Source organism: Pseudophryne corroboree, chromosome 8, assembly GCF_028390025.1.
Source record: "Pseudophryne corroboree isolate aPseCor3 chromosome 8, aPseCor3.hap2, whole genome shotgun sequence".
Lineage (NCBI taxonomy): Eukaryota > Metazoa > Chordata > Amphibia > Anura > Myobatrachidae > Pseudophryne > Pseudophryne corroboree.
The window spans coordinates 12,898,326-12,913,479 of NC_086451.1; the positions used below are offsets into that span (position 1 = coordinate 12,898,326).

Below are 15,154 nucleotides of genomic sequence, written 5' to 3' on the forward strand. Positions count from 1 at the left end.
TATTTTTGAAGTTTCTAAGAAAGTAACCGCATTGATTACTTCATATGGACAAACACAGCACGGGCTGGTGGACGGGGGCCTTGTTTTATCAGGATAAAGGCCGAGACATGACGTGTCTACTAGAAGATACATCTCTTCTATACTTACAGGTGGTCCAAGCTCTCCGGGAAGACCAGGCTCGCCAGCCTCTCCGGGATCACCCTGTTGACATGAGAGGAAAATCAAAGGTTAGAGAGAAACCCTTCTGTCCATACCTTCCAATGTAATAATTTACTATGAAGGACACTTGCCTTCTCTCCAACAGCACCGGGATTGCCAATTCCTCCAGGAGGACCTTGTGGACCATCAGCTCCTGGGGGACCATTGGGACCTCTTGGGCCGGGTGGACCAGGGGGACCCTGACAAATTGATGAAACATTGTTGAAAATAACAGAAAAAGGAAAAAGCAAAAACTAAACATTGTACCATATGGCACACCATGTGCTCTGCCCTATGTGGCCAATGTTACAGACAGGACTGATAAGGAAACCTCTACCAGAGATGTATATAATAAAAAACGAGTTACAATGACGATAGCTGCAGATTATCTCAGCTTTTTATATAAAGTACATTCAGACTTATTTTGGAATATTCCACAATTTTTTCATATAGAAGATGTGAACCATTTAATTAGGTATTCCTGTGTACCCTATCTATCTATCTATCATTGTGTGTATTACCAGGGCCAAAACTAGGATTTTCGTCACCCGGGGCAAGGCAGTAATTTTGCGCGATCCCAGGTACTGGCGCTCACCCGCACAGCGTCGGAGCCAGCTGCGAGCAGACAGGTGGGTCAGATACATTGCCCTGGGAGCTGTCTGCTGTCTCACTGGAGCAGCACAGCACTGCCGGTTAAAATAAAACCTGCTCCTCTGTAACTCCTTGGTGTCCCCTGAAAATCCTGCACCCGGGGGGCGCATGCCCCCTTAGCCCCCCCCCCTAGTTACGGCCCTGGTATTACTGCTAGTGTAGGGCAAGTGCTATATTATTATACATAACAGTTAAATTCCTGTATAACCAAATATCAGAATTCTTATTGTCTTTCTTTATAGCGCAGTAATGTTTGCACTGTGGAGCTATGTAATAAGACGTGACGTGCCAGTACATGTGGGAGCCGGGTGACGTGTTGTATGTACTGTTACACCTCACGTGTCGACTCCAGACACGGAAGACAAGAACTCACCATCTGTCCGACATCTCCAGTCTCTCCCTTTTCTCCAGGTGGCCCAGGCATACCCTATGGAAGACACAGATATAAACAATGGTACATATAGCAACTGAAATTAATATACAGATGTAACCATGCTAATTAGCACCCGCGATAAGTGATACCTTAGTTCCTAGGACCATGCACAGCGGCACTCATAGGATTATTGAATTGTGCAGTATCATTTCCAGAGGTATATGGCGTTTTATTGGATATATATATCACCTTATCCAAAAGGTCAACATTTATGGGGACTAGCTCCCTTTGCTCAGGACCAATCTATCACACAACTATATGTATCTGTCAGACGGAACTGAAATATGGATAATGGTCTCGCTAACGAGATCAGTAACATAATCTACAAATCTATAATCTACAAGAGGGCCATTCATAAATCCTGGTACACTGGAACCTATGGGTTACACGCTCATTACTTCCTGTTTTCATACCCTCTCCCCCCACCGACACACACACACACACACACACACACACACACACACACGCGCGCGCCCAACTACTGTGATAGTAGAGTGACAACTTGGTACTTAGCTACTCAGAGGGCCATTCTGTATAGATGGGCAGCTGCGGCAGACGGTAACATGCGTGGATGGGATTCTGGGTAAGGCCGTAAGATGGATTCTGGGGCGAGTGGTAAGATGTGTGGATGGGATTCTGGGGCAGATGGTAAGATGTGTGGATGGGATTCTGGGAAAGGCCGTAAGATGGATTCTGGGGCAAGTGATAAGATGTGTGGATGGGATTCTGGGGAAGGCCGTAAGATGGATTCTGGGGCAGACGGTAAGATGTGCGGATGGGATTCTGGGAAAGGCCGTAAGATGCGTGGATGAGATTGGTAAGATGCGTGTATGAGCAGCTGGGGCAGGAGGTAAGAATTGTGGATCGGCAGCTGAGGCAGGCATTAAGATGTGTGGATGGGATTCTGGGGAAGGCCGTAAAATGGATTCTGGGGCAAGTGATAAGATGTGTGGATGGGATTCTGGGGCAGGCCATAAGATGCGTGGATGAGATCGGTAAGATGCGTGTATGGGCAGTTGGGACAGGAGGTAAGATGTGTGGATGGGATTCTGGGGAAGGCCGTAAGATGGATTCTGGGGCAAGTGGTAAGATATGTGGATGGGATGCTGGGGCAGGCAGTAAGATGCGTGGATAGACTTCTGGGGCAGGGGGTATGATACACTGATGGGAAGCTGGGGCAGGGGGTGAGACGCGCGGATGGGAAGCAGGGGCAGGAGGTGAGATGCACGGATGGGATGCTGGGGCAGGAGGTGAGACACACGGATGGGAAGCTGGGGAAGGAGGTGAGACACACGGATGGGATGCCGGGGCAGGAGGCGAGACAGACGGATGGAAAGCTGGGGCAGGAGTTGAGCCGCGTGGATGGGAAGCCGGGGCAGGAGGTGAGACACACGGAGGTGAGACGCACGGATGGGAAGCCGGGTAAGGAGGTGAGACACACGGAGGTGAGACGCACGGATGGGATGCCGGGGCAGGAGGTGAGACACACCCATGGGATGCTGGGGCAGGAGGTGAGACACACGGATGGGATGCCGGGGCAGAAGGTGAGACACACGGATGGGAAGCCGGGGCAGGAGGTGAGACACACGGATGGGATGCCGGGGCAAAAGGTGAGACACACGGATGGGATGCCGGGGCAGGAGGTGAGACACACGGATGGGATGCCGGGGCAGGAGGTGAGACACACGGATGGGATGCCGGGGCAGAAGGTGAGACACACGGATGGGATGCCGGGGCAGAAGGTGAGACACACGGATGGGATGCCGGGGCAGGAGGTGAGACACACGGATGGGAAGCCGGGGCAGGAGGTGAGACACACGGATGGGATGCCGGGGCAAAAGGTGAGACACACGGATGGGATGCCGGGGCAGGAGGTGAGACACACGGATGGGATGCCGGGGCAGGAGGTGAGACACACGGATGGGATGCCGGGGCAGAAGGTGAGACACACGGATGGGATGCAGGGGCAGGAGGTGAGACACACGGATGGGATGCCGGGGCAGGAGGTGAGACACACGGATGGGATGCCGGGGCAGGAGGTGAGACACACGGATGGGATGCCGGGGCAGGAGGTGAGACACACGGATGGGATGCCGGGGCAGGAGGTGAGACACACGGATGGGATGCCGGGGCAGAAGGTGAGACACACGGATGGGATGCCGGGGCAGAAGGTGAGACACACGGATGGGATGCCGGGGCAGGAGGTGAGACACACGGATGGGATGCCGGGGCAGGAGGTGAGACACACGGATGGGATGCCGGGGCAGAAGGTGAGACACACGGATGGGATGCCGGGGCAGGAGGTGAGACACACGGATGGGATGCCGGGGCAGGAGGTGAGACACACGGATGGGATGCCGGGGCAGGAGGTGAGACACACGGATGGGATGCCGGGGCAGGAGGTGAGACACACGGATGGGATGCCGGGGCAGAAGGTGAGACACACGGATGGGATGCCGGGGCAGGAGGTGAGACACACGGATGGGATGCCGGGGCAGGAGGTGAGACACACGGATGGGATGCCGGGGCAGGAGGTGAGACACACGGATGGGATGCAGGGGCAGGAGGTGAGACACACGGATGGGATGCCGGGGCAGAAGGTGAGACACACGAATGGGATGCAGGGGCAGGAGGTGAGACACACGGATGGGATGCCGGGGCAGGAGGTGAGACACACGGATGGGATGCCGGGGCAGGAGGTGAGACACACGGATGGGATGCAGGGGCAGAAGGTGAGACACACGAATGGGATGCAGGGGCAGGAGGTGAGACACACGGATGGGATGCAGGGGCAGGAGGTGAGACACACGGATGGGATGCCGGGGCAGGAGGTGAGACACACGGATGGGATGCCGGGGCAGGAGGTGAGACACACGGATGGGATGCCGGGGCAGAAGGTGAGACACACGAATGGGATGCAGGGGCAGGAGGTGAGACACACGGATGGGATGCAGGGGCAGGAGGTGAGACACACGAATGGGATGCAGGGGCAGGAGGTGAGACACACGGATGGGATGCCGGGGCAGGAGGTGAGACACACGGATGGGATGCCGGGGCAGAAGGTGAGACACACGAATGGGATGCAGGGGCAGGAGGTGAGACACACGGATGGGATGCAGGGGCAGGAGGTGAGACACACGGATGGGATGCCGGGGCAGGAGGTGAGACACACGGATGGGATGCCGGGGCAGAAGGTGAGACACACGAATGGGATGCAGGGGCAGGAGGTGAGACACACGGATGGGATGCAGGGGCAGGAGGTGAGACACACGGATGGGATGCAGGGGCAGGAGGTGAGACACACGGATGGGATGCCGGGGCAGAAGGTGAGACACACGAATGGGATGCAGGGGCAGGAGGTGAGACACACGGATGGGATGCAGGGGCAGGAGGTGAGACACACGAATGGGATGCAGGGGCAGGAGGTGAGACACACGGATGGGATGCCGGGGCAGAAGGTGAGACACACGAATGGGATGCAGGGGCAGGAGGTGAGACACACGGATGGGATGCAGGGGCAGGAGGTGAGACACACGGATGGGATGCCGGGGCAGGAGGTGAGACACACGGATGGGATGCCGGGGCAGGAGAAGAGACACACGGATGGGATGCCGGGGCAGGAGGTGAGACACACCCATGGAATGCCGGGGCAGGAGGTGAGACACACGGATGGGATGCCGGGGCAGAAGGTGAGACACACGAATGGGATGCCGGGGCAGGAGGTGAGACACACGGATGGGATGCCGGGGCAGAAGGTGAGACACACGGATGGGATACTGGGGCAGGAGGTGAGACACACGGATGGGATGCCGGGGCAAGAGGTAATATATACAGTATGAACAGGAGGAAGCTGGGGTAAGAAATTAGGATTTTGCTAGGGGACAAATGGCGACATGAACAATACACGGAAGATTTTGTTTTTCTCCCTCGTTATTTGCAGTCACCAATGGAAACATCAGTATTTTGGTTCCTCTAATTATCGCTCATAAAACAACGGTTGATTTGCAGATCCCTCAGTAAGCTGTAATGTGAATATACGAGGGACCCGCCTACACTGCCCGGTGATAAAATGTCATTCATTCTCTCAAGTGCTTCTAGTAATTACCTGTAATCCAACTGGACCTGGCGGGCCGGGGAAACCTCTAGGACCCTCGTCACCTTTCTGCCCAAAGAGTCCCTGCTGCCCCCTCGGTCCTGGTTCTCCGTCAGCTCCCTGTGATGAGACAGAAGTCGCAGAATGAGTTACCGGATCACTTGGAAACAGCGATGTCAGAGTACAAGCGGCTCAGGATGTACTCACCGATGGACCAGGCTGGCCAATTGGGCCCTGGGGACCTGATGGCCCGGGCGGTCCCTGCAGGAAGAGAAATATCCGTAAGGGAGCGGTTATAGGACGCTGCAAATGAATACCAACCTGGAAACACACTGTACCTGTTCCCCCTTGTCACCTCGGTTTCCCTTCTGTCCTGGCTCCCCGATTTCACCCTGTGTGATGGAAAGTAAAGTTATCTGCCAGCGTTCCGCCATATGTAGGGTAAAGGGAGCAGTAACAGAGCATAGGCCAAGCACTCTCACACGACTGACTGACTGTCGCTCCACTTACCTTATCCCCATCTTCACCCGGTGGCCCAACTGGTCCAGCAGGGCCTGGGAGACCAACAGGACCTTGGATGCCATCACGCCCGGCAGGCCCCTGAGGACCCTTTTCTCCCTGTAGTTACGAGAGACAAATGTAAAAGAGGAGAACAATACAAGAGAGAGAGCATCACAGATTCGTGCATTTGGTTGTGGACCGGGAGACGGCGCTTTGCTGGAGCCTGACTGCACATGATCAAACCATATGCAGGATAAATATACAGTAATAGGCCCTACACACTTTTCACTTAAAGATACGAACGATCTCCTTCATTAATGGACGAGATATCGTTCATATCTTTCAGTGTGTGTGCAACAACGATGAACGAAGCGCGGGGGTCATCGATGGTACCAGTTCGTTTATGCCTGCAAGCCAATATGGACAATCTCATCCATATTAGCATGCAGTGCTATGGAGCCGGGAGACGGGGGCAGTGAAGAAACTTCACTCGCCCCGTCACCTCCCCCAGCCGCCGGGTCGCCCGCCGGCTCCTCGGCGGCCAAGCACTAGTTGTGTAGGGCCCATTACACAGGTAGGAGAACTAACGGTTACACCATTCTCCGTTAGCATCTGGTAATAAGTTACACATCTGTGGGCCAACACATCCTTAACGTAACACAGGACAAGCACTAAACCTGGACCCACACAGCCCAATATCGCTACATGTACAGGTGTGAATATGATTTGGGACATCTGGTAACTGGCAGGGGTCACTGCACCAGCGGACAGGGATACCTGCAACTCCTTCCAATGTCATTGCTGTAATCCGCTTATGCTGGGTGTTTAGTCGCCGTAACCGCCATTCTCTGATTTAAGTGCCGGCCGCGATGCTGTTTGCACATGTGCTAATGCAGAAAACAGCATCACGGCACTAGCTAATTTGGATTTCAGGTCACAGGTCAGGACGGGTGTGAGCAGAAATCCTCTAGTCTGGCTTAACAGAGCAGTCACTTGGGACCTCCTTCTGGCGCTATTCATATTGCGCTGCATTGAATCCCCCCCACGGAGCCTGAGGTAGGTAGGGCATTACAATTGAGATTGTCACTTTGCAGGACCCTTGTCCTGGAGCGTTGGCGCGGACAGATCAGCACAGCAGAGTGAGCTCGGAATATGCAGTGAATCTTTGCAGTGACGGGAGCAGGAGACTAGCGATTCGTTAGCAGATTATAAGAATGCAGATGAGTTAACAATTGTATTTCCATTGCAATTAGCGCTCCTAAGAGTTGTAGCAATAATTGACAATTTGCTGGGGTTAGTAGAATGGCAGGGTACAGTAGTATTATTGTTATTATTATTATCCTTTATTTATATGGCGCCACAAGGGTTCCGCAGCGCCCAATTACAGAATACATAAACAAATAATCAAACAGGAAAACAGCAACTTACAGTTGATGACAATATAGGACAAGTACAGGGTAAATAAACATAGTTACATCAGCAGATGACACTGGAATAAGTATCAGGTGGCAGAAGACTGCTAGGGGCAGAACCCACGTGGCAACCGTGCTACAAACATTCTGGTCTCTGCAACGATATGACTTGGATGAATCGTCGTGATCTGTCCATCAGCAGCATTGCAGTTACTCCCAATAATACAGAGAAATAAGATGCGTTCCTGCATCTCAGTATTGTGTAATGCGGAGACTCGCTTTCCGCTGTACCCATAAATAACAATAGCGCTGGACTAGCTAAATTAAAAAACTGTTTGAATGAGCTGAGTCCGCTACCAGCCATTAGCACAAATGAAATAAAGAGCCTTTTAGCGGCCGAGCATTGTGCTATTGTTTAAGCTATGAACAGTGAGTTGCTGAATATCTCGCTACGTTATGAATCCTTGGAGCCGGCGGTAAATGCCTATAAATAAAATAAATAGTGCTTTTCATCTGCCGGGGAGTGTGGTCCGCAATGCTTCCCTCGGCAAGAGCCCCTTATGAAGCGGTGTTCCTGGGTCTGCCATCTTCTAATATGGCAACGTAAGCGAAAATTCAGTGATGAAAAAAGCACCATTAATAACCAGAATCAATCAACATTAATGTCCCAATTCAATTGAAATTCAATGCTGCTTTCAGGCCTGTCCCGGCGGGATGCGGCGCATGTAGCGTTTCAGATATTTGTGTCAGAAGTGTTTGATTTTCCATAACACAATAATCAGCGATTGTTGTCGGCACCGAGACTCACGCCTGCTATGTAAAGCCTGATTTACTTGTTATCCGTTTCTGAACGAGGTGACGGGCATTAGGGAATAAGCCCCGCTCCTGTTAGTCACATGACGTTCCATATTATCCGGGATCTGTAACTTTATATCCTGATACCAGACATCAGATAGGAGATGTGTATAAACCCCAGATTAGCTCGCTGCCAGCCTCTTTCATGTACTGTCTAAATGTGATGTTCTATCAATGCTGCCCCGCGCTCCTATAGTACATACCACTGTTGTAAAGGTGTACGGGCCATGTCCTTTGCCCCCCGTGCCACTATTACCACCGGTCTATCAGTGCCACCTTGATCTCTCCTATGCTCTCTACATGCCACCAGTGTACCAGTGCCACCCTGCCCTCTCCTATGCCCCCTACATGTCACTGGTCTATCAGTGCCACCCTGCCCTCTCCTATGCCCCCTACATGTCACTGGTCTATCAGTGCCACCCTGCCTTCTCCTATGCCCCCTACATGTCACTGGTCTATCAGTGCCACCCTGCCCTCTCCTATGCCCCCTACATGTTACTGGTCTATAAGTGTACCAGACTGAGCTCTCTTATGCCTCCTACATGACACTGGTCTATCAGTGCCACCCTGCCCTCTCCTATGCCCCCTACATGTCACTGGTCTATAAGTGTACCAGACTGAGCTCTCTTATGCCTCCTACATGTCACTGGTCTATCAGTGCCACCCTGCCCTCTCCTATGCCCCCTATATACCACTGATGTATTGGCCTGAGATCTCTTATGCCTCCTACATGCCACAGGAGTACCAGTGCAGTATTTTATGCCCACTACATGTCACCGGTGTACCAGTGCCCCCATGCAGTCTCCTATGCCCCCTACATACCAGTGATGTAGCGGCCTGAGCTCTCTTATGCCCCCTACATGCCACCAGTGTACCAGACTGAGCTCTCTTATGCCCCCTACATGCCACCAGTGTACCAGACTGAGCTCTCTTATGCCCCCTACATGTCACTGGTGTACCAATGATGCTCTGCCCTCTCCTATGCCCCCTACATACCACTTATGTACCAGCCTGAGCTCTCTTATGCCCCCTACATGTCACTGGTGTACCAATAACAGTCTGCCCTCTCCTATGCCCCCCTACATACCACTGATGTATTGGCCTGAGATCTCTTATGCCCCCTACATGCCATCAGTGTACCAGACTGAGCTCTCTTATGCCCCCTACATGTCCCTGGTGTACCAATGACGCTCTGCCCTCTCCTATGCCCCCCTACATACCACTTATGTACCGGCCTGAGCTCTCTTATGCCCCCTACATGTCACTGGTGTACCAATGACGCTCTGCCCTCTCCTATGCCCCCTACATGCCACTGGTGTAGGGGGCTACACCGGTGCCCCCTACATGTTACTGGTCTATCAGTGCCACGTTGCCCTCTCCTATGCTCCCTCCATGCCACCGGTGTACCAATCCCATCCTGCACTCTCCTATGCCCCCTACATATCACCGATGTACCAGTACTGAACTGAATACACATGCCTCCTACATGCCACCAGTGTACCAATGCCACCCTACACTCTCCTATGCCCCCTGCATACCACCTATGTACCTGCATCATTCTTTGCTCTCCTATGCCCCTAGATTCTGACGCATGCTGTCCTGTGCCTCTCCATACTGATGGTATACTAGCGCTGCCCTGTACTCTCCTATGCCCCTACATGCTGCCCTGTATTACCCATGCCATTATACAAAGCCTTGTAAGCTATACAATAAGGGCACACATAGTTCTCTGGTGACCATGGTTACCACAGACTCCTACAGAACACGGTATCTACTGACCCCCGTCATCCTCCAACAGATCTACTAGTGTCACAGGGAGTGCCACATAATCACGAAACACAGACTCCGCTCAAAGGCATTTCTCCTGGACATTTATCTGCAGAATTTCTAGATAAAAGTCCAGACATTACTATTGTAGCTTCAATGAGATGTCTCTCTCTCTGCCAGAGAGTCCCCTTTTATCCCATCTGTCACAGCCTTCCAGTAGCACTGAGCCTCGTCCAGGAACAATCTTCTTGGATAAAGAGAGTTTCCTTTTTGGTTTTCTCCAGCTGCATTTAGTATTTTTCCTCAGCTGGCTGCAAACGTTGGGATATCGGCAGCAGAAATAGCCAAATGTCTAGACGTCTGGTCCACACTGCTGCAAACGTTGGGATATCGGCAGCAGAAATAGCCAAATGTCTAGATGTCTGGGCCACACTGCCCACCGCAAACTATTGTAAATGAAGCCAAAGGCCAACTGCCCAAACGGAGCCCTATGGGTTACAAGTGATTGACAGTGACGGCAAACATCACGATCAATGAGCAATGACATTAGTCAATGCAGAAGGGACCACCGAGTCCTTGGTCCCCCTTACCCTGTGGCTATGTTACTCTGAGTGTGTGGATGGATGGCCACCAGTAGCAGCTTTTGCCACGGGCAAGCAGGACTTTTGCCCGGGGCGCCGCTGCCGTGGCAAGAGCCGCTACTAACTAGGATGGAGGTGGTTAGGAAAAGGTCTTCTCCGCGAAGGGAATCTAGACACGCAGTGAGGGTAGCATCTAGTTTCCCTTTGCGGAGAGGACCTTTCTGTGCGGCACTATGGGAGAAACGTCATGACGTCTCTCCCTTAGATCAGAGGAGCGGCAGCCGGCGGCGGAGATGGAGTGTACTGGTCGGGAAGCAGGAATGGGGCTGGTAAGGATTTTTTATTTTTTTTACTAGGGGCACAGCTACTGGTGGGCACAACTACTGGGACCACAACTAATGGGGGTACAGCTGCAGGGGGCACAACTACTGGGGGCATAACAGCTGCAGGGGGCACAGCTACTGGGGGCATAACAGCTACTGGGGGCACAGCTGCGGGGGCATAACAGCTACTGGGGGCACAACAGCTGTAGGGGGCACAACAGCTACTATGGGCACAACTCTACAGGGGGCAAAACTACAGGGAGCAAAACTGACCATGCCCCTTTCCTGTGAAGCTACGCCCCCATTTTTTTTACGCACGCCTGCGGCGCGCACTAACCCTGTTTCACCGAGGGGAGTGGGGGGCGGGGGCGCCAAAGGAAACTTTCGCCCTGGGCACCACAAGGTCTAGAACCGGCCCTGATGGCCACACCCAGTCAGATCAAAAACTTTTTGGAGTCCTTAAATAAGAAACATTTTAGCCGGTGACCAAGTCACTCCACAGCCATCCGTAGTCACTAGTGACACCTGTAGGGCACAAAGGGTACTGCAAGCCATCACATCCTACTAAGGAGAGCAGGCTGTACATCACTGGCTTCCACAACACAGACATAAATATCGCTACAATAATGTCTTTATAGTAATAAATGCTTCTCATAACGACTTCCCTCCAGGATCTGTTACAATGTAACCACAGGAAGATGTTTACTTACTGGAGCCCCCTTTTCACCGGAAGGACCTGGTGGCCCTTGGGGACCTGGTCTTCCCAGCAGTCCGATTGGCCCGGCCGGACCGGCAGCACCTCTTTCGCCAGGAGAACCCTACAGAGGAAGGAATAATAGTTTTCAGGCGACGTGTGACGCAGTGATGGACAGATAAAGTAACATTTCAGCAGCTCTGTGTAAGAAAGGATCAGACTGCGGCTAAGAGACGCGAACGTGAAGCTAATCTAATGATACGTCCGCACTGGCCCCCGCCGCATACGTGGAACAAATTGTAATTTTGTTGCAATTAAAATATAATATTTCTTTTTGCTGCAAATCCTTTACAAAGTTCCCAATTTAAGTCTTGGAAAGAATTGAAAAAGGCAAATAAGATTTCTTGCATGCAAATTCATTTTCTCCTCTGCACCAAATCCAAGATAATGAATTCACTGTTTTAACCTGCAAATTCATTACTGTACGCCGCGAATGGACATACTTTTTCTTTTTCTTTCGCCTAATTAATCTCAGAAGTGCTGCGAGAATTACTAATCGCTTCTTTCTTTTCCAGTGTTCCACCAAGCAAGATGTCTTCCCAGTCCCCTTAGCTGTCTATCCTACACCTTTCCTGTTACCACGTATTTACCCCAGATAGCCAGATCTCCAGTCCCGAAGCAGATAATCTAATTGCAGATAAACACTTACAGCTGGGCCAGGCGGTCCTGGGGGTCCTTCGTTGCCTTTCAGGCCAGGAGATCCCTACAGAAAAACAAACACATAAAAAACACGTCAGCGGAGCCAGATATATTGAGGCATAAGAGAACCACAATTACGGACTTCTATGTTGTTGACGTGATTTACTCACAATTGGACCGGGAAGTCCTCTTTCGCCGCTGAAACCTCGTAAACCTGGAGGCCCATCCTTGCCAGGCAGGCCCGCTGGGCCAGGGTCTCCCTGAAATACAAACAGACGGAGTTGATCTTATTATCTAGCTATGTGAAGTTGAGAATCTCTATATACCCCTGCGTCTATCAATACGCACCTTGGATCCTTCTTTTCCTGCCTGGCCAGGTAAACCTTGTTCGCCAGGTGGCCCAGGAGGACCAGGATGCCCTCTTTCACCCATTGGACCGGTCTCTCCAGTAGGACCCTACAAACAGCAGCAGATTAGCCTTGTGAAATGATGACTGTTTTCATCACAGTTCCTGATATAAAATGCCCTTAGCTCACGGGGACCAGCAATGGTCCTGGTGAGAAGAGTAGGTCTTGGCCATGGAAGCAGAATGGCCTAAGAGAAACCTGAGACTTCATGTACAAGATCCAGTCACAGGGTACATAGAACAGCGGTATGTGATCTGGCTGCAGCCACTGGCTCTTGCAGCAGGAGGATGGGTAAGAATTACACCGGATAGCTGATAACGGGAAGATGAATGAGCCGGCCGCAGATCACAGCGTGCGGAACCCCCCTCCCCGGATACATTCCCAATACAAATTAATGAGAAGAAGAAAGAACTGTGAAATGACTTAATGCAATATAAATCAAACAGCCTGACTGATAATACATTCACAAAGCGGGGACTTACCTGGGGGCCGACGACGCCAGGTGGACCCGGAGGTCCTGTCTTTCCTTGAAAGCCCTGGTGACAGGAATAGACAAGGTGAGTTGAGGTAGAGGTGCCTGGATTCTGCTGGTGGGACGGTCGTTGCTGCTCTGAAAGACACTCCAGCCTCACACATACAAGAGGAGATGTAGGGACCAGCAGACGTCACGGCATCGCTGGACACCCCTGCAGCACGCTTATTAGGAACCTGAGAGACGGGCCGACTCCATCGCACAACGGGGCGGGCGGCCACACAGAAGGAAGGAATACCTTTGTTGTGCTTGCAATCTGTAACTTTTTCTATTTCACTCGGAAGACCTAAACGACTACTAATTATAGTGAGGGACAAGACATAGAGGGGAAGGGAGAGGGGGGTACAACACAAGACGCACATCGGGGGGGTCACAGTGAGACTTACCGCTGCCTCTGAAATACAATCAGCAGGGAATTATCGGCATTAGTTACAATGCAGCATGCAGCCTTAGTAAGAGGTCAGGTATCCGGATGAGACTCTGCTTGGGGATTAGTCCCAACCCTCCCTTACCTCGGTAAACTTTATATTGACAGAATGTATGTGACACAGGGGGAGCTGTATCAAGCCTTGGAGAGATATTAAAGAAGTTGCCCAACGCACCCAATCAGCATCTGTCATTTATCTAGCTCCTTTCTTGAAATGACAAAAGCTGATTGCTTAAGGCAACGTCTCCTCTATATCTCCTAGGGGCAGATTTATCAAAGCTTGGAGATAAAGTGCCAACCAGTCATTTACATCCTGTCGTGTTACAGGCTGTGCTTCAAACATGACAGGAGCTGACTGGTTAGTACTTTATCTCTCTCCAAGGCTTTGATAAATCTCCCTAGTCTTGATACTTCTGCCCTACAATACTAAAATACCATACTGTAAAGGGTTAATGTATATGTGATAATCTGCTGAAGTTGTCCACGTTTTATCGGTTTTGTATTGAGTCATTAAATCGTCGTTTTCATGCTGCCAAGACCTGAATCTCTGACCTCTCCCATAGGGCCCGCATGTGACGTTGCTCGACTGAAGCACAAAAATATATTTCCTAGGAATATATTTTTGATATAAGGATTACTAACGAAGCACAGATATATCATCCTACCTGCTCCTACGCCTTGCAGCGTGAACACAACCAGAGAAAGAGGGTGAGTGGGCACAGCCAGGGCAAAGCCACTGGGCAGAGGCCTAACAAAGCCATCACAGTACAACTAAGCAGCGTATTCTATATGAGAAGTCCATGCAGGTATGTGGTGTATTATGGTAGCAGGCTATGAGCGGCCGGTGATTACAGGGTTAAGCTGCTCGGTGATAGTGAGACGACACATCTCTACGCCAGGTTCCCCCAGTGTCTTCACACCCGGAACGCTAGTAACATCATGTGTTCTGGGATGAGAAACGTGGGTGCGTGACCGAGTGACACATGAGATAATTATAGATAACCCCTCCGTATCCTCTCGCGGGGGCGCTGTAGTCGGTGAATGCGCTGATGGTTTTGCAGCGAATGTTATGTCTGAGTAATGTTAGATACCAGCCCTACGGAATCATCGTTACTCTGGCAGCACCGGAATAATCGGGGGATTTCTGTTGACCCTTCCATGTAGCTGAGGAGACACACGCCCTGCGCTGGAAATGTAGGCGACATCTCCTCACCTGCAGGGAATGGTCTGCAGCAATCGCACCTCCGGTGACTATCAGATGTAAGGATGAGATGAGCCAATATGGTGTACTCACAGTTTCACCTCTCTGCCCAGGGTGGCCGGGAAGTCCATCTTTCCCTGGTGGACCCTACAAGTGGAAAAAAATACAGAGTAAGTCATCCTTTATAAAACACATCCAAGAAATCTCACACTTACGGAACTTCCTACCCCACCTGTCTGGACTCCCCAACCTCCCCCGTAAGCCTCTCCTTCCTCCGTTGGGTAATACCTGCTTCAGCTCCAGTCTGGGTGCCACTAGCTCCTATTGTCTCTGCAGTGATCTCTCTAGACAAGTGTTTCCCAACCGCGGTCCTCAAGGCA

The 15,154-nt window shown here is 51.6% G+C and overlaps 1 protein-coding gene across 1 annotated transcript in view; it reads right to left on the bottom strand.

Moving 5' to 3' along the window:
* Positions 1 to 14,896, bottom strand: part of COL5A1 (collagen type V alpha 1 chain) — an 88,620-nt gene extending 73,724 nt beyond the window's left edge. Inside the window, exons 1-13 of the mRNA XM_063935902.1 lie at positions 14,868 to 14,896; positions 13,097 to 13,150; positions 12,556 to 12,663; positions 12,378 to 12,467; positions 12,218 to 12,271; positions 11,525 to 11,632; positions 5,886 to 5,993; positions 5,714 to 5,767; positions 5,583 to 5,636; positions 5,388 to 5,495; positions 1,223 to 1,276; positions 291 to 398; positions 148 to 201 (exon numbers count right to left, since the gene is read on the bottom strand). Coding sequence (XP_063791972.1) covers positions 148 to 201; positions 291 to 398; positions 1,223 to 1,276; positions 5,388 to 5,495; positions 5,583 to 5,636; positions 5,714 to 5,767; positions 5,886 to 5,993; positions 11,525 to 11,632; positions 12,218 to 12,271; positions 12,378 to 12,467; positions 12,556 to 12,639 — 876 coding nt within the window. The 5' untranslated portion in view covers positions 12,640 to 12,663; positions 13,097 to 13,150; positions 14,868 to 14,896. The remainder of the gene's footprint in view (positions 1 to 147; positions 202 to 290; positions 399 to 1,222; positions 1,277 to 5,387; positions 5,496 to 5,582; positions 5,637 to 5,713; positions 5,768 to 5,885; positions 5,994 to 11,524; positions 11,633 to 12,217; positions 12,272 to 12,377; positions 12,468 to 12,555; positions 12,664 to 13,096; positions 13,151 to 14,867) is intronic.
* Positions 14,897 to 15,154: the final 258 nt, after the last annotated feature.